Source organism: Rhinoraja longicauda, chromosome 34 (genome assembly GCF_053455715.1).
Source record: "Rhinoraja longicauda isolate Sanriku21f chromosome 34, sRhiLon1.1, whole genome shotgun sequence".
NCBI lineage: Eukaryota > Metazoa > Chordata > Chondrichthyes > Rajiformes > Arhynchobatidae > Rhinoraja > Rhinoraja longicauda.
This window is the reverse complement of record NC_135986.1, coordinates 7706688-7734558: the sequence shown is the minus strand read 5'-3', so window position 1 is coordinate 7734558 and position 27871 is coordinate 7706688. Positions and strand designations below refer to the sequence as shown.

Below are 27871 nucleotides of genomic sequence, written 5' to 3'. Positions count from 1 at the left end.
CCGGATGTGGGGGGATTGGAGATTGGCAGCGGCAGAGCGGAGGGTGCAGGTGGGAGTGTGCCTGTGGAGGAGGTCGGTCAGGTAAGATGGGGCCAGGTTATGGAGGGCTTTATAGGTTATGAGGAGGATTTTGTACTGGATTCTCTGGGGGATGGGGAGCCAGTGGAGTTTATAAAGGACGGGGGTGATATGGTCACGGATCGAGGTGTGTGTGTGAGTAGACGGGCAGCGGAGTTTTGAATGTATTGAAGTTTATTGATGATTTTTGAGGGTGCGCCATAGAGGAGGCTGTTGCAGTAGTCCAGACGGGAGGTGATGAAGGCGTGGATGAGGGTTTCTGCAGCTGTGGAGGAGAGGGATGGACGGAGACGGGCAATGTTTTTGAGGTGGAAGAAGGCTGTCTTTGTGATGTGTTTGATCATCCCCAACTCCTCCCCCTTTAGTGGTGGAGTCACTGCGGGCTCGGTGGGCTGATGGGGCCGTTTCCCTGCTGTATCTCTAAAGTGGCGGCGCCTAACGTCTGCGGCTCGCTAGCAGTCAGTTCGTCTTTTTTCCTTTTTTTTTGTTTTGTTGTGTGTCGGTGTTGGGATGGTTTTTGTATTTTTTTGGTTGTGTATGTGTGGGGGGTGGTGGTGTGGGTGGTGTGGGGTGGGGGGGGTGGTGGGGGAAACTTTTCTCTTTTAGATCTCTTCCTCACGGCGCAGGGTGCGGCTCGGCCGCGGGGCCTAACATCGCCCGGTGCGGCTCGGCCGCTGGACTTAACAGTGCCCGGTGCAGCTCGGCCACGTAGCCTAACATCGCCCGGTGCGGCTCGGCCGCGGGACTTTACATCGCCCGGCGCAGCTCGGCCGCGGGACTTTTCATCGCTGGTGCGGCTCGGCCGCGGGACTTAACATCGCCCGGTGCGGCTCGGCCGCGGGACTTAACATCGCCCGGTGCGGCTCGGCCGCGGGGCTTTACATCGCTGGTGCGGCTCGGCCGCGGGACTTTTCATCGCTGGTGCGGCTCGGCCGCTGGACTTAACATCGCCCGGTGCGGCTCGGCCGCGGGACTTAACATCGCCCGGTGCGGCTCGGCCGCGGGACTTAACATCGCCCGGTGCGGCTCGGCCGCGGGGCTTTACATCGCTGGTGCGGCTCGGCCGCGGGACTTTTCATCACTGGTGCGGCTCGGCCGCTGGACTTAACATCGCCCGGTGCGGCTCGGCCGCGGGGCTTTACATCGCTGGTGCGGCTCGGCCGCGGGACTTTTCATCGCTGGTGCGGCTCGGCCGCGGGACTTAACATCGCCCGGTGCGGCTCGACCACGGGACTTAGCTGTGCAAGGCTTGGTCGCGGGGCCTTCCATCGCCCGGTTCGGCCGCGAGACGTTTCAGCGCCCGGTGCGACTCGGCCGCGGGGACTTCCATCCCCTTGCGGGGACTGTGCGGGTCGGTCGGGGACGAGCTGTCTGTCCGTGGGCGTGGGGAAGAGAGTGGAATTTTTGTTGCCTCCATCACAGTGAGGGGGTGTTTGGAGTCACTGTGATGGACGTTTGTGTTGGGGTTATGTGTCTTGTGTTCTTTTTTTGTATGACTGCTATGTAGTTTCGTTCGGTACCTTGGTACCGAATGACAAATAAAGCTCTGTTATACTGTTATACTGTTGTACTAAAACCTGTGCGTAAGGTATGGAGAATACTTATGAAAGCTGGAAGGGATACAACTGGGATACAAAGGGATACCCCCAAAGTTGGGGGAGTCCAGAACCAGGGGCCACACAGACTAAGAATAAAGGGTAGGCCATTGAAAACTGAGATGAGAAAAAAACCCTAATTTGAGGAAGGACATCCTTGTAATTGAGGCAGTGCAGCGTAGGTTCACCAGGTTAATCCCCGGGATGGAGGGACTGTCATACGAGGAAAGATTGGAAATACTTTGCTTGTATTCACTGGAGTTTAGAAGGATGAGAGGGGGATCTTATAGAAACATATAAAATCATAAAAGGACTGGACAAGCTAGATGCAGGAAAAATGTTCCCAATGTTGGGGGAGTCCAGAACCAGGGCCCACACAGTCTAAGAATAGAGGGGAGGCCATTTAAACCTGAGGTGAGAAGGAACTTTTTCACCCAGAGAGTTGTGAATTTGTGGAATTCTCTGCCACAGAGGGCAGTGGAGGCCGATTCACTGGATGGATTTAAAAGAGAGTTAGATAGAGCTCTAGGGGCAAGTGGAATCAAGGGATATGGGGAGAAGTCAGGCACGGGTTACTGATTGTGGACGGTCAGCCATGATCACAATGAATGTCGGTGCTGGCTCGAAGGGCCGAATGGCCTCCTCCTCCACCTATCTTCCATGTTTTCTATGTTAACTGTTACCGCATCGAGTCATTGGCATTACCTTGCACGCGGCGCCTGTCCTGGGCGGTTTAGCAAAGCGCTGCTGCTATTCAATGCTGTGGCTATGGAGGTCGTTCTTTGAGGAACCTTCAGCCAAAAACAAAAACACAGTTCAATGCAGTTTACAAGAATAAGCCCACCCTGGATTATGCGTGGATTTACGGCTGTGAGATCTCGTGTGTGGCTTCATCTTTCTCTGGTGGACAACTACACCTTGGACTTGTAGGAAAAAAAACTGCAGATGCTGGTAAAAATCGAAGGTAGACACAAAGGATATTCTTGCTATCGAGGGCGTGCAGCGTAGTTTTACCAGGTTAATTCCCGGAATGGCGGGACTGTCATATGTTGAAAGACTGGAACGACTGGGCTTGTACACACTGGAATTTAGAAGGATGAGAGGGGATCTTATCGAAACATATAAGATTATTAAGGGGTTGGACACGTTAGAGGCAGGAAACATGTTCCCAATGTTGGGGGAGTCCAGAACCAGGGGCCACAGTTTAAGAATAAGGGGTAGGCCATTTAGAACGGAGATGAGGAAAAACTTTTTCAGTCAGAGAGTTGTGAATCTGTGGAATTCTCTGCCTCAGAAGGCAGTGGAGGCCAATTCTCTGAATGCATTCAAGAGAGAGTTATATAGAGCTCTTAAGGATAGCGGAGTCAGGGGGTATGGGGAGAGGGCAGGAACGGGGTACTGATTGTGAATGATCAGCCATGATCACATTGAATGGTGGTGCTGGCTCGAAGGGCCGAATGGCCTACTCCTGGACCTATTGTCTATTGTCTAAAATGCTGGAGTAACTCAGCAGGTCAGGCAGCATCTCTGGAGAGAAGGAATGGGTGACGTTTCAGGTCGAGACCCTTCTTCAGACTGATGTCAGGGGTAGGGGCGGGATGCCTGAAACATCACCCATTCCTTCTCCCCAGAGATCCTGCCTGACCTGCTGAGTTACTCCAGCATTTTGTTCCTGCCTTCAATTTAAACCAGCATCTGCAGTTATTTTTCCTACTTCATCTCCAGGAACTAACTCAAAGAAGTTTACATGCAATCAATGATTAAACTACAGTAACTTAACTGGGTAGAATTACAGCTAATTTGCTACATTCATTGGTACAAAAGACAGTGAGATAATCAGAGTTTTTTTTGTTGTTAGTTCAGATAGGGAAGATACCAAAGAAAAGTCTGCTTCTCTGAAAAGTCTGAAGGGTCCCGATTCGAGATATCGTCCGACCATTGCCTCCAGAGATGCTGCCCGACCTGCCGAGTTACTCCAGCACTTTTTGTCTTTTATTTGTAAGCCATTCCCTGTGTCTGCCTCTCTCCTTTGCCCTTTAACCCACCATCAGGGGCGGCACGGTGGCGCAGAGGTAGAGTTGCTGCCTCACAGCGCCAGAGACTCAGGTTCGATCGTGTCTACGGGTGGTTGTCTGTACTGAGTTTGTACGTTCTCCCCGTGACCCGCGTGGGTTTTCTCCGGGTGCTCCGGTTTCCTCCCACACTCCAAAGAAGTACAGGTTTGTAGGTTAATTGGCTCTGGTAAAAATTGTAGATTGTCCCCAGTGTGCAGGGATAGTGATATCGGCGCGGACTCAGTGGGCCGAAAGGCTTGTTTCCGAGCTGTATCTCTGAAGTCTAAATCAGCTGTTGTCCTGTGAGTCATCCAGACCCCAGCCTCTGAAATCTCTTCTTCAACATATACCACTCATAGAGTCATAGAGTCTTACAGTGTGGAAACAAGCCCAACCTGCCCACACCCCGGCCAACATGTCCCATCTACACTAGTCTCACCTGCCTGCGCTTGGTCCATATCCCTCCAAACCTGTCCCATCCATGTACCTGTCTAAATGCTTCTTAAACATTGCAACAGCCCCTGCCTCAACTACCTCCTCCGTCAGCTCGTTCCATACACCCACCACCCTTTGCGTTAAAAAGTTACCTCTCGGTTTCTATTAAATCTTTTCCCCCTTCACCTTAAAACTATGTCCTCTGGTTCTCGATTCCCCTACTCTGGGCAAGAGACTCTGTGCATCTATTTGATCTATTCCTCTCACGATTTTGTACACCTCCATAAGATCACCTCTCCTCCTTTAAAATAGTTAAAACCTTCCATACAAAGTTTTAGTTATCTGCGCTGATTTCTGCTATCAAATTCTGGTTGTTCAAGAAGCCATTCTTAGTCACGTGTATTACCAAAAATGTGAAAAATTGTGGAATACATCTCTTCTAATTCTGAAAGCATTACAGGCATATTGTTTTGTACTGTATATATGACTTATATACGTCGAACTTTATCAAGTGAAATTTTTATATGTTATGCTGAGAAAACACTTCTTCACCCAGAGAGTTGTGAATGTGTGGAATTCTCTGCCACAGAGGGCAGTGGAGGCCAAATCACTGGATGGATTTAAGAGAGAGTTAGATAGAGCTCTAGGGGCCAGCGGAATCAAGGAATGTGGGGAGAAGGCAGGCACGGGTTACTGATTGTGGATGATCAGCCATGATCACAATGAATGGTGGTGCTGGCTCGAAGGGCCAAATGGCCTCCTCCTGCACCTATTTTATATGTTTCTACCCCCCCTCCTCTCAAACCTATTGATCTCCTAACACATTCCTTCCTCTAGCTTCACAATTTGCAACCCTTCAACCCTTTTATCTTCTGTTTTAACCTCAGGCCTTTGCTCCAACCAGCTGGCCATTGACGTTGTTCACCTGTTACCTGCCTCGCTTTCAACTACCTTTCCTCCTTCCCCTCCACACACAATGTGTGAAGCAGGGTCCCGACCTGAAACGTCACCTGTCCGTGTCCTCCAGAGATGCTGCCCGACCCACTGAGTTTACTCCAGCACTTTGCGTTCTTTAGCCTTAACTCAAAGACATGCTCGGTACTATAACAACATTTAAAAGACCTTTGGACAGGCTCATGGATAGGAAAGGTTCAGAAGGTTATGGGGCAAAGAAAGGCAGGTGGGATGAGTGTAGATGGGGCACCTTGGTCAACATGTGGAAGTTGGGCCAAAGGGCCTGTTCCCAGGCTGAACGACACTACGGGTCAATCCACACGACCCAACGAATATAAGACAATTCAATCTACTCAGCTACACTAATATGTTAAGATAGCAGAAGCATTGCCAATTTGTTTGAGCGTACAACAGGTACGCGATTCTCTTTGTTTTGGACAAGCTCAGAGTCAAACTGCGTGGAAACAGGCCCTTCGGCCCAACTTGCCCACACCGGCCAACATGTCCCAGCTACACTAGTCCCACCTGCCTGCGTTTGGCCCATATCCCTCCAAACCTGTCCTATCCATGTACCTGTCTAACTGTTTCTTAAACGATGTGATAGCCCCAGCCTCAACTACCTCCTCTGGCAGCTTGTTCCATGCACCCACCACCACCTGTGTACCACTCAAGATTCCTGTAAAGGTCACCCCTCAGATTCCTCTTAAATCTTTCCCCCTTCACCTTAAACCTATGGTTCTCGATTCCACCACTCTGGGCAAGAAACTCGGTTGATTCCTCTCATGATTTTGTACCCCTCTATCAGATCACCCCTCATCCTCCTGCGCTCCAAGGAATAGAGTCCCAGCCTGCTCAACCTCTCCCTGTAGCTCAGGCCCTCCTGACAACATCCTCGTAAATCTTCTCTGTCCCTTTCCAACTTGACACCATCTTTCCTGTAACATGGTCCCCAGAACTGAACACAATAGTCTGAATGTGGCCTCACCAACATCTTATAAGGATCATAAAGGATAGGAGCAGAATTAAGCCATCCGGCCCCTCTAGCCTTCTCCGACGTTCAATCATGGCTGATCTATCTCTCCCTCTTTACCCCATTCACCCCATTCTCCTGCCTTCTCCCCATAACCCCTGACACCCGCACTAATCAACAATCTATCTATCTCTGCCTGAATAATATCCACTGACTTGTGGCCTCCACAGCCGTCTGTGGCAATGAATTCCACAGATTCACCGCCCTCTGACTAAAGAAATTCCTCCTCATCTCCTTCCTAAAGGGACGTCCTTTAATTCTGAGGCTGTGCCCTCTAGTCCTAGACTCTCCCACCAGTGGAAACATCCTCTCCACATCCACTCTATCCAGGCCGCTCACTATTCTGTACGTTTCAATGAGGTCCCCCCTCATCCTTCTAAGCTCCAGCGAGTACAGGCCCAGTGCCCACAAACGCTCATCGTATATTAAACCCAGTCATTCCCGGGATCATTCTCGTAAACCTCCTCTGGACCCTCTCCAGAGCCAGCACATCCTTGTATGACTGCAACATGACCTCCCAACGTCTATAACCTATAATCAATACTCTGACTGATGCAAAGGCCAAGCTAAGGTAACAGTGGCTAGAGTTGCTGTCTTACAGCGCTAGAGACCCGGGTTCAATCCCGACTACGGGGCTGTCTGTACGGAGATCTCCCCAAGACTGCGTGGGTTTTCTCCGAGATAATAGACAATAGGTGCAAGAGGAGGCCATTCGGCCCTTCGAGCCAGCACCACCATTCAATGTGATCATGGCTGATCATTTTCAATCAGTACCCCGTTCCTGTCTTCTCCCCATACCCCCTGACTCTGCTATCCTTAAGAGCTCTATCCAGCTCTCTCTTGAATGCATTCAGAGAATTGGCCTCCACTGCCTTCTGAGGTAGTGAATTCCACAGATTTACAACTCTCTGACTGAAAAAGTTTTTCCTCATTTCCGTTCTAAATGGCCGACCCCTTATTCTTAAACTGTGGCCCCTGGTTCTGGACTCCCCCAACATCGGGAACATGTTTCCTGCCTCTAACGTGTCCAACCCCTTAATAATCTTATATCGTTTCGATAAGATCTCCTCTCATACTTCTAAATTCCAGTGTATACAAGCCTAGTCCAAAGACGTACAGGTATGTAGCTTAATTGACTGGGTGAATGTAAAAATTGTCCCTAGTGTGTGTGGGATAGTGTTAGTGTGCGGGGATCGCTGGGCGGCGCGGACTCGGTGGGCCGAAGGGCCTGTTTCCGCGCGGTATCTCTAAATCTAATACATCTAAATCTAGTCGCTCCAGTCTTTTCAGTTTCCTGCCACACTCCAAAGACCTACAGGTTTGTAGGTTAATTGGCTTGATACAAGTGTAAATTGTCCCTAGTGCGTGGGGATCGCTGGTCGGCGCAGACTCGGTGGGCAGAAGGGCCTGTTTCCACGCTGTATCTCTAAACTAGACTAGACTAGCATTACCTTTGGCGGTGCTTCTTCTGCCTTCTTCACCCACGGGCCAGAGTCGTCCCGGATGGTGCGGGGAGGCAGCACGGGGGTCTCGGAGGTGGGGTCCGAGTTCTGGCGCAGCATCTCACCGCGCTTCACCGGTGCCGGCTCCTGCTCCTGCTCCTGGCTGGGGAAGGCGGCGACGTTCTTGGTCGGCTGGTCTTGGAGCGACTGAGACCGTGGAACCTGCACGGACGGTTTCAGTGCAACTAGGTGCGCCACTTGAAACTGAAAGAGAGTTTGAGGTGTGCATTTAGTCAGTTACATGGGGAGGACTGGTTTAGAGGGACACGGGGCCAAACGCAGGCAAGTGGGACTCGTGGAGATGGGACATGTTGGTCGGTGTGGGCAAGTTGTCCACACTGTGTGACTCTATGACTAACTGCAACCTGGAACGTGGCAACGCCAACAGCCTGACCGCGGGAGAAGACGGCAGGGGAAGAGAAAAGGCATTCTGGCCTTCCATCACAGTGAGGAGGAGACTGGAGGAGACTCACTGTGAGGGATGTTTCTTTTTGTGTGATTGTGTGTGTAATTGCTTATTTTTTATTGCTCTTATTGTTTGTTGGACTGTGGGTGACAAAATTACGTCCAAAAGACTTGTTTTTTTTGGATGACAATAAAGGTTATTCTGATTCTGATTCTGATGCTCAAACCCTGACTGATGAAGGCCAATGTTCCAAAAGCCTTCTTGACTACCCTGTCTACCTGCGACGCCACTGCAAGGAACTATGTACCTGAACTCCAAGATCCCTCTGCTTTACAACACTCCCTAGTGCCCTGCCATTGATGCTGAAATCCAAACAAAAAACAAAAAACAAAGTGCTGGAGGAACTCAGCGGGTCAGGCAGCATCTGCGGAAGGAAACGGATAGACGACATTTTGGCCGGGACCCTTCTTCGGAGTTTTATGAACGAGGTTGAGGAGCAGCAATAAAACGCCAGCGGAGTTGGCATTTTCTGTTGGTTTTCTGCGTGGAAAAACATCGCTCTCTAGTACGAAATGCAAACAATTTGACATGCAAGGTCGGATTAGGGGCCCGCTTACTGAGCCTACAGCCGTAATGTTTCATCTGCTTCAATGAGTAGGAGATGGTGGTAGATTTCCCACACCGGTGAACATCCAGGGAATGGACATCGGGAGGGTGGACTCTTATAAGTACCTGGGTGTTTACCTCAACAATAAACTGGACTGGACCAACAATATCAATGCACTGTACAAAAAGGGCCAGAGCAGACTTTACCTGCTGAGGAGACTCGGGTCCTTAGGAGTGCAGGGGGCATTCCTAAGGACCTTCTACAACACGGTGGTTGCATCGGCCATTTTCTATGGAGTGGTCTGCTGGAGCAGCAGCATCTCAGCGGTGGAAGGGAAGAGACTCGACAAGCTGGTCAGGAAGGCCAGCTCTGTCCTGGGTTGCCCCCTCGACTCAGTGCAGGCGGTGGGAGAGAGGAGGATGTTGGCAAAGATAACATGGCTGCTGGACAACGACTCCCACCCCATGCAGGACACTGTCACTGCACTGAGTAGCTCCTTCAGTGACAGACTCCTTCACCCCAAGTGCGTGAAGGAGAGATATAGGAGGTCCTCCCTTCCTGCTGCTGTGAGACTGCACAACCAGCACTGCTCCCAGCAGATGCGTCAACAGACCAGTCAACAGTAAAGGAAAAACACAGTAAATGATGACAATTATCCTTGTCTTTACTTTTATATATAACGAATGTCTCTTGCTATCCACTTTGCTGCTGTAACTGATTGAGAATGATCAGCCATGATCACATTGAATGGCGGTGCTGGCTTGAAGGGCCGAATGGCCTCCTCCTGCACCTATTGTCTATTGTCTAACTGCAAATTTCCCCGGTGTGGGACAAATAAAGGAATATATTATATTATTATATTATTATGATCCGACCCAGGTCGGATCGCCCGGTGCGGGGGAAGCTGAGACTCCCCCCCTCCCTCCCCCCGATGCAGGAGCTTGAGCGCCACGACGCGAGGGCCCAAACGCCTCGCGAGCAAGATCGTCCCGTCAACGGAAGGCTCGAGGGAGAACAAAGGAGGAAAGAGATTGAACTATTTTTCGCCTTCCATCACAGTGAGGAATGTGGAGGAGTCACTGTGGTGGATGTTCATAGAAACATAGAAAATAGGTGCAGGAGGAGGCCATTCAGCCCTTCGAGCCAGCACCGCCATTCAATGTGATCATGGCTGATCATCCACAATCAGTAACCCGTGCCTGCCTTCTCCCCATATCCCTTGATTCCACTAGCCCCTAGAGCTCTATCTAACTCTCTCTTAAATCCATCCAGTGATTTGGCCTCCACTGCCCTCTGTGGCAGAGAATTCCACAAATTCACAACTCTCTGGGTAAAAAGCTTTTTCTCACCTCAGGTTTAAATGGCCTCGCCTTTATTCTAAGACTGTGTGGCCCCTGGTTCTGGACTCCCCCAACATTGGGAACATTTTTCCTGCATCTAGCTTGTCCAGTCCTTTTATGATTTTATATGTTTCTATAAGATCCCCTCCCACACTTTTAAACTCCAGTGAATACAAGCCCAGTCTTTTCAATCTTTCCTCATATGACAGTCCCGCCATCCTAGGGATCAATCTCGTGAACCTACGCTGCACTACCTCAACTACAAGGATGTCCTTCCTCAAATTAGGAGACCAAACCTGTACACAATACTCCATATGTGGTCTTACCAGGGCCCTGTACAACTGCAGAAGAACCTCTTTACGCCTATACTGAAATCCTCTCGTTATGAAGGCCAACATGCCATTAGCTTTCTAATGGAAATACATTTCATGTTGAAGTGTATTTTGTGTGTCCTGTAGCTTTTTATTGGTGTGACTGTGTGGCAAATGAAATTCATCATATGTTGCAAAACATACTTGGCTAATAAAGCATGATTATGATTAAGATTATGATATTGGGTAGGGAGGAACTGCAGATGCTGGTTTAAACTCTAGACCCCAAATGCTGGAGTAACTCAGCGGGTCAGGCAACGTCTCTGGAGAGAAGGAAAGGGTGAACTTTCGGGTCGAGAGTCTCAGTCTGAAGAAGGGTCTCAACCAGAAAACGTCGCCCATTCCTTCTATTCAGAGATGCTGCCTGTCCCGCTGAGTTACATAGAAACATAGAAAATAGGTGCAGGAGTAGGCCATTCGGCCCTTCGAGCCTGCACCGCCATTCAATATGATCATGGCTGATCATCCAACTCAGTATCCTGTACCTGCCTTCTCTCCATACCCCCTGATCCCTTTAGCCACAAGGGCCACATCTAACTCCCTCTTAAATATAGCCAATGAACTGGCCTCAACTACCTTCTGTGGTAGAGAATTCCACAGATTCAGCACTCTCTGTGTGGAAAAAAAACTTTCTCATCTCAGTCCTAAAAGACTTCCCCCTTATCCTTAAACTGTGACCCCTTGTTCTGGACTTCCCCAACATCGGGAACAATCTTCCCGCATCTAGCCTGTCCAACCCCTTAAGAATGTTGTACGTTTCTATAAGATCCCCCCTCACTCAATCTTCTAAAGTACTGCAGCATCTTGCGTCTATCTTCAGTGGTATTCGGGACGGAGCAGTAACTGTTGACAAGAGCAGGGAGAATCTGCGAACCATTTGTGTCCGTGAAGTTATCCAGAGCCCGTGGTTGACCACCCGCCCAGAGGAAGGATAAAAGTAGCCCCTCACGGGCACGCACCCACCTTTGACTGGGCTCCCTGTGGCTCCACTGGGCGGTGCATGGGCGGCGTCTGAGAGGCTTGGGTGGAATTGTTTGGGACCGGCTCAGAGAGGGACTGCAGCGACGGGTCGGATATGGTGGTCCCCATCTTCGGCTTCGCAGCGGGAGAGTTCTGCCGGTTCATTTTGGAGCGCTCCTCCACCTTGACACACAGAGCAATTGGGTTCAGGTCCATTACTGTCACGACACGATACACGATAGGGCGCGCGGGGCATGGAGCGCAGGAGGATGAGGGGTGATCTTATAGAGGTGCACAAAAACCATGAGAGGAATAGATCGAGTAGACACACAGAGTCTCTTGCCCAGAGTAGGGGAATCGAGGACCAGAGGACATAGGTTCAAGGTGAAGGGGAAAAGATTTAATAGGAATCTGAGGGGTAACATTTTCACACAGAGGGTGGTGGGTGTATGGAATGAGCTGCCAGAGGAGGTAGTTGAGGTTGGACTATCAGGGTGGCACGGTGGCGCAGCGGTAGAGTTGCTGCCTTACAGCAAATGCAGCGCCGGAGACACAGGTTCGATCCTGACTACGGGCGCCGTCTGTACGGAGTTCGTACGTTTTCCCCGTGACCTGCGTGGGTTTTCTCCGAGATCTTCGGTTTCCTCCCACACTCCAAAGACATGCAAGTATGTAGGTTAATTGGCTGGGCAAATGTAAAAATTGTCCCTAGTGGGTGTAGATAAGTGTTAATGTGCGGGATCGCTGGGCGGCGCGGACCCGGTGGGCCGAAGGGCCTGTTTCCGCGCTGTATCTCTAAATCTAAATTTTTTTAAAACCAACCCATCATTTAAGAAACAGTTGGACAGGTACATGGATAGGACAGGCTTGAAGGGATATGGACCAAGCGCAGGCAGGTGGGACTAGGGTAGCTGAGACACTGTTGGCCGGTGTGGGCGAGTTGGGCCGAAGGGCCTGTTTCCACACTGTATCACTCTATGACAGAACTTTATTTATCCCAGGAGGGAAATTGATCAGCCAACAGTCATTAAAAACACAAAAAAAACATGAAATTAAAGTGGAAAGGCTTAGGGGATGTGCAAAGATTGGGGGGAGAGTCAGTCTCAGTCTATCCCACGACAGAAGGCGGTGGATTGTAAAGTTTGAGAGGCACAGGACAGAAGGATCTCTGTGGCGTTCTGTGCCGCATCTCGGTGGATGTGCGTGTGCATGTGCGTGTGCCGAGGAAGAGTGAAGATCTTTTAGCTTTGCCTGCGATCCAGTCAAATCAGACAATCCAGTCAAATCAGTCAACTAGGCAGGCAAAGAATCACCACACTTTGTTGCCATCTTGTCCAAACGTCAAGGCAGTCAAGTAACGTGCAGGAAAATAACTGCAGATGCTGCTTTAAATCGAAGCTGGACACAAAATGCTGGAGTAACTGAGCGGGTCAGGCAGCGTCTCTGGAGAGTAGGAATGGGTGACGTTTTGGGTCGAGACCCTTCTTTCAGGTACTTTAATAGCGAGTCTGGGTCAAAACGTGGTCATAGAGCTGGAGGGCAGGAGGAATCACAGAGGGGGAGCAGTGAGAGAGGATGTTGATAAACTCTCGTCGAAGAGAGGAGGAGAAGAACTTCTTCAAAGTGGACATACCTTGAGGAGAATTTGCAGTGGAAATGTTTCCTACACATTTGCAGGATGTGTAGGAAAATAGCTGCAGATGCTGGTTTAAATCGAAGGTAGACACAAAATGCTGGAGTAACTCAGCGGGACAGGCAGCATATCGGGAGAGAAGGAATGGTTGACGTTTCAGACTGAAGAAGGGTCTCGGCCTGAAACGTCACCCATTCCTTCTCTACGGAGATGCTGTGTGACCCGCTGAGTTACTCCACCATTTTGCGTCTACAGTCAAGTAATGTGATATAAATCAGACAATGAATACAATCAAGACAAACACAAGTACCCCCACGGGCAGAGCACAGAGAAAAAATATCAGAGGGAAGGATATTGCTCAGATTTAGTTTCGTTTTTGAGATGCAGCGCGGAAACAGGCCCTTTGGCCCACTGCGTCCGTGCTGACCAGCGATCCCCTCACACTATCCTACACACACTAGGGACAAGTTACAATTACACCAAGCCAATTAACCTACAAACCTGAGGTAGACACAAAATGCTAGGGTAACTCAGCTGGTCAGGCAGCATCTCGGGAGAGAAGGAATGGGTGATGTTTCGGGTCGAGACCTTTCTTCAGAAGGGTCTCAACCTGAAACGTCACCCATTCCTTCTCTCCAGAGATGCTGCCTGACCTGCTGAGTTACTCCAGCATTTTGTGTCTACCTCAGGTTTTGAAGTATCCTTCTCTCCAGAGATGCTGCCTGACCCGCTGAGTTACTCCAGCATTTTGTGTCTACCTTCGATTTAAACCAGCATCTACAGTTTTTTTCCTACACCTACAAAAGTGTACGTCTTTGGAGTGTGGGAGGAAACCGGAGATCTCGGAGAAAACCCAAGAGGTCACGGGGTGAACGTACAAACTCCGTACAGACAGCATCCATAGTCAGGGTTGAACTTGGGTCTCTGGCGCTGTGAGGCAGCAACTCTACCGCTGCGCCACCATATGGGTAAATGTAAAAAGAAATTGTCCCTAGTGGGTGTAGGATAGTGTTAATGTACGGGGATCGCTGGGCGGCACGGACTTGGTGGGCCGAAAAGGCCTGTTTCCGGCTGTATATATATGATATGATATGATATGATATAAGAGATAGGCGATTGTATCGGATGGTAGATGATTCACCTCTGGGACCAGCAGGCAAAGAGTTGCCACCATTTTGTCGAAATGTCAAGGCAGTCAAGCTATTTGATCTTCATCAAGATCTCCAGTGGTTTTTATGGATTGGATAGCTGCGCAATCTCGATTGAGAATTTGGTTTGGATCAAACGGGACGGAGCTGAATGTTGTCACGATTCCTGATTTCCAATGCACCCAGAGGCAAATACGTAATTTAAGGGATGACAAATGCTCAATGCTAAATTGTGACGGGCAGCAATAGGGAACAGATTATTATGTGTGGATATTTAAAGTCATGGTTTTTGAACAACTAGACAGTGGGTGAAGCAGCATCACACAACCACGGTTAAACTATGTGCAGGAAGGAACGGCAGATACACAAAATGCTGGAGTAACTCAGCGGGTCAGGCAGCATCTCTGGAGAGAAGGAACTGCAGATGCTGATTTAAACCGAAGATAGACACAAAAAGCTGGAGTAACTCAGCAGGACGGGCAGCATCTCTGGAGAGAAGGAATAGGTGACGTTTCGGATCGAGACCCTTCTTCAGACTGAGAATCAGGGGAGAGGGAAACAAGAGACACAGACAGTGAGATATAGAACAAATGAATGAAAGATATGCAAAAAAGTAACAGTGACAAACAGGCCACAGTTGGCTTATTATTGTTAGATTATTATGTATGGATAAGGTCACGATGTTTCAACAAGCAGACAGTGGGTGAAGCTACATCACACAACCACAGTTAAACTATTGCAGTCACAACGTGAGAGATGACATTTTAATGCCTCGTAGACAATACAGACATAGCGTTAAGGCCAGCCAACTAATTCTTTAACATAAGATAGGCACAAAGTGCTGGAGTTTAGAAGGATGAGGGGGGGGACACCTCATTGAAACTTACTGAAGTGAGCGGCTTGGATAGAGTGGATGTGGAGAGGATGTTTCCACTAGTGGGAGAGTCTAGGACCAGAGGGCACAGCCTCAGAATTAAAGGACACTCCTTTAGGAAGGAGATGAGGAGGAATTTCTTTAGTCAGAGGGTGGTGAATCTGTGGGATTCATTGCCACAGACGGCTGTGGAGGCCACAAGTCAGTGGATATTTTTATGGCAGAGGTAGACAGATTCTTGATTGGTGCGGGTGTCAGGGGTTATGGGGAGAAGGCAGGAGAATGGAGTTAGGAGGGAGAGATAGATCAGCCACGATTGAATGGCGGAGTGGACTTGATGGGCCGAATGGCCTAATTCTTCTCCGATCGCTTATAACCTTATGAGGAACTCAGCGGATCAGGCAGCATCTCTGAAGAAAAAGGACAGGTGATGTTTCTGATAGATCTGGAGAGGTGAGAGAAGGCTCTAGCGGTCTACTTTTACGCTGCAAAGTCAATGCTATTCTTTGCAAGGAGAGCAAGGAACCAAAGGGTCAAACCAACAAAAGATATATAAGAAAATAACTGCAGATGCTGGTACAAATCAAAAGTATTTATTCACAAAATGCTGGAGTAACTCAGCAGGTCAGGCAGCATCTCAGGAGAGAAGGAATGGGTGACGTTTCGGGTCGAGACCCTTCTTCAGACCAACAAAAGACATCAGTCTGAATAAAGCTCCCGGCTCAAAACGTCAACTATTCATTTTCTCCACAGCTGCTGTCTGACTTGCTGAGTTACTCCAGCACTTTGCGTCCATCTTGGATACAAACAAGCATCTGCAGTTCCTTTTTTTAAAATCACATTTAATTCTTTGACGCCTTGTTCACATATTTTAACCCGAGGGGCTGGATAAGGAACACTCAATTCTGCAGAGCTTTACTGATCTTTTATCTTTTAATGGTGGCCTTAAGCAAGCAAAGACCTTGTGTCTGTATAAATCTGCAACTGTGAAAATTATGTTTCCCGTGACTTTAAAAATAAATGTATTCACAGGATGTTGGCGGTGATCAAGGCTGACATTTCTGTCCATATCTAATTTGCCCTGCACTAATTTGCCTCGTGCCACAGCTGTAGAGTTGCTGCCTCATAGCACCGGAGACCCGGGTTCCATCCTGACTGCGGGTGCTGTCTGTGCGGGGTTTGTACGTTCTCCTCGTGACCGCGTGGGTTGCCTCCGGAAGCTCTGGCCTCCTCCCACAGTAACCTACAAACCCACACATCTTTGGAGCGTGGGGGGAAACCGAAGATCTCCCACGCAGGTCACGGGGAGAACGTGCAAACTCCGTACAGACGGCGCCCGTAGTCGGGATGGAACCCGGGTCTCCGGCGCTGCATTCGCTGTAAGGCAGCGACTCTACCGCTGCGCCACCGTGACCGCCTGGAGCCTTTCCTCCAGGAGCTTCAAAGACGTGCAGGTTTGTAGGTTAATTGGCTTGGTGTAAATGTAAATTGTCCCCAGCACGTAGGATATAGAGGACGGGGAAATCGCTGGTCGGCGCGGACTCGATGGGCCTGTTTCCACGCTGTATCTCTCTAAACTAAAATAAACTGACCGACTTAATACCCAAACAGTCTTTCCAGGTGAGACAGAGGTTCACCTGCACCTCCTCCAACCTCATCTATTGCATCCGCTGCTCTAGATGTCAACTTCTCTACATCGGCGAGACCAAACGCAGGCTCGGCGATCGTTTCGCTCAACACCTTCGCTCAGTCCGCCTTAACCAACCTGATCTTCCGGTGGCTGAGCACTTCAACTCCTCCTCCCACTCCCAGTCTGACCTTTCTGTCATGGGCCTCCTCCAGTGCCATAGTGAGGCCCACCGGAAATTGGAGGAACAGCACCTCATATTTCGCCTGGGCAGCTTGCAGCCCAGCGGTATGAACATTGACTTCTCCAACTTTAGATAGTTCCCCAGTCCCTCTCTTCCCCTCCCCCTTCCCAGATCTCCCTCTATCTTCCTGTCTCCACCTGTATCCTTCCTTTGTCCCGCCCCCCATGACATCAGCCTGAAGAAGGGTCTCGACCCGAAACGTCACCCATTCCTTCTCTCCAGGGATGGTGCCTGACTCGTTGAGTTACTCCAGCTTTTTGTGAATACCTTCGATTTGTACCAGCATCTGCAGTTATTTTCCTACATAATCAGAGGGCAGTTAAGGTCAAGTGGGTCTGACCAAAGTCAGACTAGGTAAGGACTATAGATGTGGCCATGGAGCAAATGAGAATTTCAATGAGGGGGATGGACATTTGAGCAGAGGGATGACAGTGTACAAACCAAGGCATTGAGGCACAGAAAACTGCTGTTCCTGTAGCAGATATTAAGCAACAGTAGGTGTAGGAACCGGAGATGGACACAAAATGCTGGAGTAACTCAGCGGGACACACGGATCTCTGGAGAAAAGGAATAGGTGACTTTTCAGGTCGAGACCCTTCTTCAGACCCAAAACGTCACCCGTTCCCTCTCTCCAGAGATGCTGCCTGTCCCGCCGAGTTACTCCAGCATTGTGTGTCTATCTTAAGAAACCATATATGTTGCTGGTCTTTAGACAGCTATGGCTAAACCAATGTGTGGGGAAGAAAACTGCAGGTGCTGGTTTAAATCAAAAGTAGACACAAAATGCTGGAGTAACTCAGCGGGACAGGCAGCATCATTGGAGAGAAGGAATGGGTGATGTTTTGGGTCATATCATATCATATCATATATATACAGCCGGAAACAGGCCTTTTCGGCTCTCCAAGTCCGTGCCGCCCAGTGATCCCCGCACATTAACACTATCCTACACCCACTAGGGACAATTTTCACATTTACCCAGCCAATTAACCTACATACCTGTACGTCTTTGGGTCGAGGCCCTTCTTCAAACTAGGGACAATTTACAATCTTTATCGAAGCCAATAAACCTACAAACCTGTGCATCTTTGGAGTGTGGGAGGAAACTCAAATGTCACCGTACCGTAACTGGTACATGTGACAATAAACTGACCTTGAAACCAGAGCACGCGGAGAAAACCCACGCGGTCACGGGGAGAACGTACAAACTCCGTACAGGCAGCACCCGTAGTCAGGATTGAACTTGGGTCCCTGGCGCTGTGTGGCGTCATCTGTACCGCTGTGCCACCGTGCCTCACCATTAGTCTTGAAATGCTTTAATAACTTTGAGAGAGTTGGAGGGCAGGGGTGGGGGGGGGGGGGGGAAGGGGTGCTCTTGGGGGAAATCAAGAACTTAAATCACTGTTTTTGAGGAATGTTTAATGGAGATGTGTGGAGTAAGGTTTTTTTCCCCATATTCTTGCTATTGAGGGCGTGCAGCGTAGGTTTACTAGGTTAATTCCCGGAACGGCGGGACTGTCATATGTTGAAAGATTGGAGCGACTAGGCTTGTATACACTGGAATTTAGAAGGATGAGAGGGGATCTTATCGAAACGTATAAGATTAATAAGGGGTTGGACACGTTAGAGGCAGGAAACATGTTCCCAATGTTGGGGGAGTCCAGAACAAGGGGCCACACACAGTTTAAGAATAAGGGGTCGGCCATTTAGAACTGAGATGAGGAAAAACGTTTTCAGTCAGAGAGTTGTGAATCTGTGGAATTCTCTGCCTCAGAAGGCAGTGGAGGCCAATTCTCTGAATGCATTCAAGAGAGAGCTAGATAGAGCTCTTAAGGATAGCGGAGTCAGGGGGGTATGGGGAGAAGGCAGGAACGGGGTACTGATTGAGAATGATCAGCCATGATCACATTGAATGGCGATGCGTAGAGGCTCGAAGGGCCGAATGGCCTCCTCCTGCCCTTATTGTCTATTGTCTATAAGAGTGGCGGGGGCCTGAAAACGCACTGGCAGAGGCAGATGATGAGAGTGGCATTTCAGAGGCATTTGGAGAAGCGCGTGGAAGTGCAGGAAATGGAGGGATAGGGGTTACGTGCAGGCAGATGCGATCGGTCCAACTTTAGTTTGGTTTTTCACGCGTAGGAAGGAACCACAGATGCGGGTCCACACCGAAGATAGGACACAAATAAGCTGGAGTAACCCAGCGGGTCAGGAGGAGTTCTGGAGACAAGGAACAGGTGACGTTTGGGGCCGAGGCCCCTCTTCAGACGGACACGTTGCACGCATTACCTCCTTCGCCCAGGCTGGCTTGTCGGTGGGATTCACATTCTTGTTGTAGTAATAGAGCTGCTTCTTCTCTTGAGGCTGTTGCTGTTGCTGCTGCTGCTGTTTCTGGAGCTGCTGCTGCTGTTGCTGCTGCTGTAGGGACATGAGGAACGCATGCTCCTGCTGCAGTTGCCTCTGCAGCCGCTCGGACTGCCTCTGCTCCTCCAGCTGCTTCCTCTTGTACTCCTGAACAAAGAAGATGGAGGTGGGGACGGCAGTGAGAACGGTGGCGGTCAGGCACCACGGTCACCGCGCGCAAAACCCGCCAACTCAGCCATGCCAACGTAAAACTACCCGGTCAGTCCACTACAGCAACTAACACATCAGCCAAAACATTATGCCCTGATGAGCCAAAACATCACGCCCACCTGCCTAATATGCTGTTGGTCCCTCCGTGTGCAGCCCCATACACAGCAGGGTGCGATGCACTGTGTATTGTGACACATTCCTCCCGTGACCACCATTAACATTTTCTGTGACTTGTGCCACAGTCGACCTTCTGTCGGTTCGGATCAGACGGGATAGCCTTCGTTGCCCTCGCGCATCGATGAGCCTTGGGCGCCCAACATTTTTTTAGATTTTAGATTTTTAAATTTAGAGATACAGCGCGGAAACAGGCCCTTCGGCCCACCGAGTCCGCGCCGCCCAGCGATCCCCGCACACTAACACTATCCTACACACACTAGGGACAATTTTTTTTTACATTCACCCAGTCAATTAACCTACAAACCTGTACGTCTTTGGAGTGTGGGAGGAAACCGAAGATCTCGGAGAAAACCCACGCAGGTCACGGGGAGAACGTACAAACTCCGTACAGACGGCGCCCATAGTCAGGATCGAACCTGAGTCTCCGGCGCTGCGTTCACTGTAAGGCAGCAACTCTACCGCTGCGCCACCGTGCCACCCCCTGTCTGTCGCCGGTTTGTGGGTTTTGCCCTCCTCGGACCACTGTCGGTCGGTACTCACCACTGCTGACCGGGTGCACCCCACAAGCCTTGCCGTTTCAGAGATGCTCTGACCCAGTCGTCTGGCCATAACAATTTGGCCCTTGTCAGGTCTTTACTCCTGCCCATTTCTCCTGCATCCAACACATCAACTTCAAGAACTGACTGTTCACTTGCTACCTAATATATCCCACCCCTTGACAGGTGCCATTGTAACAAGATAATCAATGTTATTCACTTGGCCTGTCAGTGGTCATAATGTTTTGGCTGATCACAGCGGCATTAACGTGAACACCAACATCTCCCTTGTCAGCATCACTAGCAGCGTGCACTATTTCTTTTACTTTAAACTCATAGCAAGTCAACCAAAGGATGCAGAAGTTTCAGCCACAACCCATTAAAACCAAAAAAATGAGGGCGTATGTGTTAACGACAGGGCGATAGTACCCCTGGCCTTGTTTCCTCGAGTGGTAGAGTCCTCAACTGGAGGACACAGCCTCAGAATAAAAGGACGTACCTTTACAACGGAGACAAGGAGGAATATCTTTAGCTTAGTTTAGACAGACACCAAAACCTGGAGTAACTCAGCGGGACAGGCAGCATCTCTGGAGAGAAGGAATGTGACATTCCGGGTCGGGCCCTTCTTCAGACCCTCAATTTAGGGACATAGAGTGGAAATAGGCCCATGGAGTCTGCGCCCACCAACAATCCCCGTGTACCAGCACTGTCCTAAACACTAGGAACAATTTACAATTTTTTACGAAAGTCTGCACATCTTTGGAGTGTGGGCATGCGTGTTAATGGAATGTTGGTCTTCATAACAAGAGGAGTTGAGTATAGGAGCAACGAGGTCCTTCTGCAGTTGTACAGGGCCCTAGTGAGACCGCACCTGGAGTACTGTGTGCAGTTTTGGTCTCCAAATTTGAGGAAGGATATTCTTGCTATTGAGGGCGTGCAGCGTAGGTTTACTAGGTTAATTCCCGGAATGGCGGGACTGTCATATGTTGAAAGACTGGAGCGACTAGGCTTGTATACACTGGAATTTAGAAGGATGAGAGGAGATCTTATCAAAACGTATAAGATTATTAAGGGGTTGGACACGTTAGAGGCAGGAAACATGTTCCCAATGTTGGGGGAGTCCAGAACAAGGGGCCACAGTTTAAGAATAAGGGGTAGGCCATTTAGAACGGAGATGAGGAAAAACGTTTTCAGTCAGAGAGTTGTAAATCTGTGGAATTCTCTGCCTCAGAAGACAGTGGAGGCCAATTCTCTGAATGCATTCAAGAGAGAGCTCTTAAGGATAGCGGAGTCAGGGGGGTATGGGGAGAAGGCAGGAATGGGGTACTGATTGAGAATGATCAGCCATGATCACATTGAATGGCGGTGCTGGCTCGAAGGCCTGAATGGCCTCCTCCTGCACCTATTCCCTATTATCTAATGGCAAGGCAATAGCACACGTGCCTTGTTTCCGGATGTGGGTTCGTCTAGGACTGCTGAGCACAGCCTCAGAATAAAAGGACGTACATTTAGAATGGAGAAGCGGAGGAGTTTCTTTGCCAGAGTGTGGTGAATGTGGAATCCATTGCTACAGACGGTGGTGGAGGCTAAGTCATAGGTTATTTCTAAATCGGAGATTTGCACGTTCTTGATTAGGAAGGGAGCCAAAGGTCACGGGAAGAAGGCAGGAGAATGGGGTTGAGGAGGGGAGAAGATTGATCAGCCATGATTGAATGGCAGAGCAGACACGATGGGCTGAATGGCCTAATTCTTCCCCTGTGTCTTAAGGTCTAATTACTTATTAAGCACCAAGTCTGGGATCACAAATAGACCAGGCTAAGGAGAGAGGTTTCCTCATTCAAAGGTAAATGAATCTTTTGAATTTAATAAACGGATGGATTCCTTCAGTCCAGAATTTTACCCCCGAATTAATTTTTACTTTAAGGCATAAACTGTCAAACCTCTGACTTAAGCACATGTTACTAGGAAAAATAAAACTGCAGAAGCTGGTTTAAGTCGAAGGCACACAAAAACGCTGGAGTAACTCAGCGGGTCAGGCAGCATCTCGGGAGAGAAGGAGTGGGTGACGTTTCGGATCAAAGCTTTGGAATGGGAGTGAGTAAAACATTTAAAAAGAGATTAGATCGGAGAGCAAGAGTTCTGTGCCGTAGGGCTGATCAAGATCTAGAACAGTGAACGCCAATCTCCCACACTGCCAAAGCATTTGCTTTTCATTCATCGCACTTAAAAGGTAAACATCTGCTCCTCCTCCACATGCAACACTCCACAGCCGAGAGGGAGGCCAGCCTACCTCTGTCAGTTTTATTCTATAAATAACACCTCGCACAGCAGAGGAGCAACCCAGGGTTTCACACACACGCTTTCACCCTGGGAAGAAACATTTGACGCCAGGCTCTCAGTTGCCACAGTGTCAAAAACTGGCCACTTAACACACGGAAAGACAAATGGAGGGCTTTGAGCGGCTGGATTTTATGCCATTAGGGAAGGAAAACTTGTCATTTAGACTTTGGAGTTTACTTTTGGCTTTAGAGATAGCGCGGCAGTAGAGTTGCTGCCTTACAGCGAATGCAGCGCCGGAGACCCACGTTCCATCCCGACTACGGGCGCTGTCTGTGCGGAGTTTGTACCTTCTCCCCGTGGGGTTTTCTCCAAAATCTTTGGTTTCCTCCCACACTCCAAAGACGTGCAGGTTTGTAGGTTCATTGGCTTGATAAATGTAAAAATTGTCCCTGGTGTGTGTAGGATAGTGTTAGTGTGCGTGGATCGCCAGGCAGTGCGGACCCGAAGGGCCGAAGGGCCTGTTTCCGCGCTGTATCTCTAAATAAAAAAACCCTAAATAAGGCGTGGAAACAGGCCCTTCGGCCCAACTTGCCCATGCCGAACAACATGGACAATCTATACTAGTCCCATCTGTCTGCCCTGCATCCCTCTAAACTTATCCTTTAGTCTTTAGATTTTAGAGATACAGTGTGGAAACAGGCCCTTTGCCCCACCGATACTGCTCTAACCACCGATTACCCCATTCACTAGCACCATCCTACACATTAGGGACACTTTACAATTTTTACAGAAGTCAATAACCTAAAACAAATTTGTGTCTCTGGAGTGCGGGAGGAAACCGGAGCACCCGGAGAAAACCCATGCAGGTCACGGGGTGAACGTGCAAACTCTGTACAGACAGCGCCCCTGGTCAGGATCAAACCCGGGTCTCCGGCGCGGTGGGGCAGCAGCTCTACCCGCTGCGCTGCCATGCAACTGGGGTGTTGCACTGCTCTTTATAAAGTACGGGGGTAGACAACAGACAATAGGTGCAGGAGGAGGCCATTCGGCCCTTCGAGCCTGTACGCACCGCCATTCAATGTGATCATGGCTGATCATTCTCAATCAGTACCCCGTTCCTGCCTTCTCCCCATACCCCCTGACTCCACTATCCTTAAGAGCTCTATCTAGCTCTCTCTTGAAAGCATTCAGAGAATTGGCCTCCACTGCCTTCTGAGGCAGAGAATTCCACAGATTCACAACTCTCTGACCGAAAAAGTTTTTCCTCATCTCCGTTCTAAATGGCCGACCCCTTATTCTTAAACTGTGGCCCCTTGTTCTGGACTCCCCCAACATTGGGAACATGTTTCCTGCCTCTAACATGTCCAACCCCTTAATAATCTTATACGTTTCGATAAGATCCCCTCTCATCCTTCTAAATTCCAGTGTATACAAGCCTAGTCGCTCCAGTCTTTCAACATATGACAGTCCTGCCATTCCGGGAATTAACCTAGTAAACCTACGCTGCACGCCCTCAATAGCAAGAATATCCTTCCTCAAATTTGAAGATCAAAACTGCACACAGTACTCCAGGTGCGGTCTCACTAGGGCCCTGTACAACTGCACACAGTACTCCAGGTGCGGTCTCACTAGGGCCCTGTACAACTGCAGAAGGACCTCTTTGCTCCTATACTCAACTCCTCTTGTTATGAAGGCCAACATTCCATTGGCTTTCTTCACTGCCTGCTGTACCTGCATGCTGGTGGGGGGGGGAGGAGGGAAACAGATTCAAGAATGACTTTCCAAATAGAATTGGATATGCACTGGAAGGGGAAGGGGGAGGGGGAGGGGAATATTGGCGATTATGGGGAAGGGCCAGGAATGAGACTAATTGGATATGCTTTTCAAAGAGCTGGCTGATATGATTCCACAGCGCTGTTTGCACACAGCAATGGGAGGGGAGCACACATGCCAGCAGATAAGACAGGTTATAATTAGCAATAGCTTCATTGCTTCTATCTCCAATGTGGAAGATAATTGAAGTCCAGAGAAAAATATATTGCTACTGAAATCATCCATAATCAGTCATGGTGACCGTGAAACATGTCGAATACTGTAAAAAAAGAAGGGTCTCGACCCGAAACGTCACCCATTCCTTCTCTCCCGAGATGCTGCCTGACCTGCTGAGTTACTCCAGCATTTTGTGAATAAAAACTCACTTTGTTTACCTAGTCTGACTTCCAAGTAGTTTCCGCTTCAATATTTCCTTCTGAAAAGACTGAGCAAGCAAAGAGGGCGAGGGGTGACCTTATAGAGGTGTATAAATCATGAGAGGAATAGACCGGGTAGACGCACAGAGTCTCTTGCCCAGAGTAGGGGAATCGAGAACCAGAGGACATGGGTTTAAGGTGAAGGGGAAAAGATTTAATGGGAATCTGAGGGGTAACTTTTTCACACAGAGGGTGGTGGGTGTATGGAACGAGCTGCCAGAGGAGATTGTTGAGCCAACGTTTAAGAAACAGTTAGACAGTACAGGGATAGGACAGGTTTAGAGAGATATTGGCCAAACCCGGGCAGGTGGGACTAATGTAGCTGGGCAGGTTGGGCCAAAGGGCCGGTCTCCACGCTGTACCACTAGATGACTCTAAAGAGAGACGGTGGGGGAGGAACACGCAAGATTAGGATGGGGCAGCTCGAGGTGCCAATGGCAGAGCGACTGATTGATTATTTGAAAGGTACAGTATGGAAACAGGCCCTTTCGGTCCACTGTGGTTTATGATTGTGTGTGTGTGTTATTGCTTATTTTTATTGGTTTTATTGTTGGACTGTGGGTAATTTTTCATTTCGCTGCGCATTTTATAGAACTTATAGATTTTAAGATTTTATAGATCTTATAGAAACTTACAAAATTCTTAAGGGGTTGGACAGGCTAGATGCAGGAAGATTGTTCCCGATGTTGGGGAAGTCCAGAACAAGGGGGTCACAGTTTAAGGATAAGGGGGAAGTCTTTTAGGACCGAGATGAGAAAGTTTTTTTTCACACAGAGAGTGGTAAATCTGTGGAATTCTCTGCCTCAGAAGGTAGTTGAGGCCAGTTAATTGGCTATATTTAAGATTGAGATAGATGTGGTCCTTGTGGCTAAAGGGATCAGGGGGTATGGAGAGAAGGCAGGTACGGGATACTGAGTTGGATGATCAGCCACGATCATATTGAATGGCGGTGCAGGCTCGAAGGGCAGAATGGCCTACTCCTGCACCTATTTTCTATGTTTCGATGTCTATGTTTATGTGTATGTGACAAATAAATTGACTATTGACTGAGTCCATGCCGACCATTGATCACACGTTATTTATTCACAAAATGCTGGAGTAACTCAGCGGGTCGGGCAGCATCTCAGGAGAGAAGGAATGGGTGACGTTTCGGGTCGAGACCCTTCCCCAGACTGACATTCCATTCCTTCTCACCCGAGATGCTGCCTGACCCGCTGAGTTACTCCAGCATTTTGTGAATACTTTCGAATAGGGCGGCACGGTAGCGCAGCGGTAGAGTTGCTGCTTTACAGCGAATGCAGTGCCGGAGACTCAGGTTCGATCCTGACTACGGGTGCTGCACTGTAAGGAGTTTGTACGTTCTCCCCGTGACCTGCGTGGGTTTTCTCCGAGATCTTCGGTTTCCTCCCACAATCCAAAGACGTACAGGTATGTCGGTTAATTGGCTGGATAAATGTAAAAATTGTCCCTAGTGGGTGTAGGATAGTGTTAATGTACGGGTATCGCTGGGCGGCACGGACTTGGAGGGCCGAAAAGGCCTGTTTCCGGCTGTATATATATGATATGATATGATATGATTTGTACCAGCATCTGCAGTTATTTTCTTACACTACTTATTGATCACACGTTGGTCACACTGGTTCGATATTCACATCCACTCCCAATTTCTGGATGATGCCTCAGTCCAAAGTGACTGACACCGAGGTGAACGGGCACCAACGTTGTTCTGAACGCGCCGTCACTTTAAGTTAACACACAAACAAGCACCCGTAGTCAAGAGTGTGGGAGGAAACCGGAGCACCCGGAGAAAACCCACGTGGTCACGGGGAAAACATTCAAACTATGTACAGATAGCACCCGTAGTCAGGATCGAACCCAGGTCTCTGGTGCAGTTTTTAGGGCTAACTGAATCAATAGACAATAGCTGCAGGAGGAGGCCATTCGGCCCTTCGAGCCAGCACCACCATTCAATGTGATCATGGCTGATCATTCTCAATCAGTACCCCGTTCCTGCCTTCTCCCCATACCCCCTGACTCCGTTATCCTTAAGAGGTCTATCTAGCTCTCTCTTGAATGCATTCAGAGAATTGGCCTCCACTGCCTTCTGAGGCAGAGAATTCCACAGATTCACAACTCTCTGACTGAAAAAGTTTTTCCTCATCTCTGTTCTAAATAAGGCCTACCCCTTATTCTTAAACTGTGGCCCCTGGTTCTGGACTCCCCCAACATTGGGAACATGTTTCCTGCCTCTAACGTGTCCAACCCCTTAATAATCTTATACGTTTCGATAAGATCCCCTCTCATCCTTCTAAATTCCAGTGTATACAAGCCTAGTCGCTCCAGTCTTTCAACATACGACAGTCCTGCCATTCCGGGAATTAACCTAGTAAACCTGAATCAAGGGATGTGTGGAGAAAGCAGGAACGGGGTACCGATTTTGGATGATCAGCCGTGATCTCATTGAATTGTGGCGCTGCCTCGAAGGGCTGAATGGCCTCCTCCTGCACCTATTTTCTATGTATCTATATAAGGCAGCAACTCTACCACTGTGTCACCGCGCCACCTCTTAAGTAGATTATGTAGACATTTTTATCAGAAAACTTGTGCAATGAGATATGGCAAATCAAAACCAATGTATCTGGAAATAACTTACCACTGAAGTATTGGGCTGTAGAATTGATGTGGCAATAAAGAGAAAGCATGTTACGACCAGCAAAGACATACTATATAGCACATTATGAGGTGCTCGGAGAACCTCAGCTTGTGCAATGATTGCAGGGGCGTTTGATCCCCCGACGCCCTACATGGAAAGTTCTTATCAATCAGATGCAATTGAAGATAGACACGAAATGCTGGAGTAACTCAGTGGGACAGGCAGCATCTCTGGAGAGAAGGAATGGGTAACGTTTTGGGTTGAGACCCTTCTTCAGACTGAGAGTCAGGGGGAGAGGGGGACATGGAGATATGGGAGGTGTGAAAACGAAAATCAAAGGGAATGAAGGAAAAGGAAAATGCAGAAACATAGAAAATAGGTGCAGGAGGAGGCCATTTGGCCCTTCCAGCCAGCACCGCCATTCATTGTGATCATGGCTGAGTTTTAAATGTCCTCCCCTTTATTCTTAGACTGTGGCCCCTGGTTCTGGACTCCCCCAACATTGGGAACTTTTTTTATTCACAAAATGCTGGAGTAACTCAGCAGGTCA

At 49.1% G+C, this 27871-nt stretch overlaps 1 protein-coding gene across 1 annotated transcript in view; it reads right to left on the bottom strand.

The window, feature by feature from the left end:
* Positions 1 to 27871, bottom strand: part of LOC144609312 (misshapen-like kinase 1) — a 63199-nt gene that overhangs the window by 28377 nt on the left and 6951 nt on the right. Inside the window, exons 2-5 of the mRNA XM_078427743.1 lie at positions 19142 to 19363; positions 11336 to 11515; positions 7598 to 7852; positions 2379 to 2464 (exon numbers count right to left, since the gene is read on the bottom strand). Coding sequence (XP_078283869.1) covers positions 2379 to 2464; positions 7598 to 7852; positions 11336 to 11515; positions 19142 to 19363 — 743 coding nt within the window. The remainder of the gene's footprint in view (positions 1 to 2378; positions 2465 to 7597; positions 7853 to 11335; positions 11516 to 19141; positions 19364 to 27871) is intronic.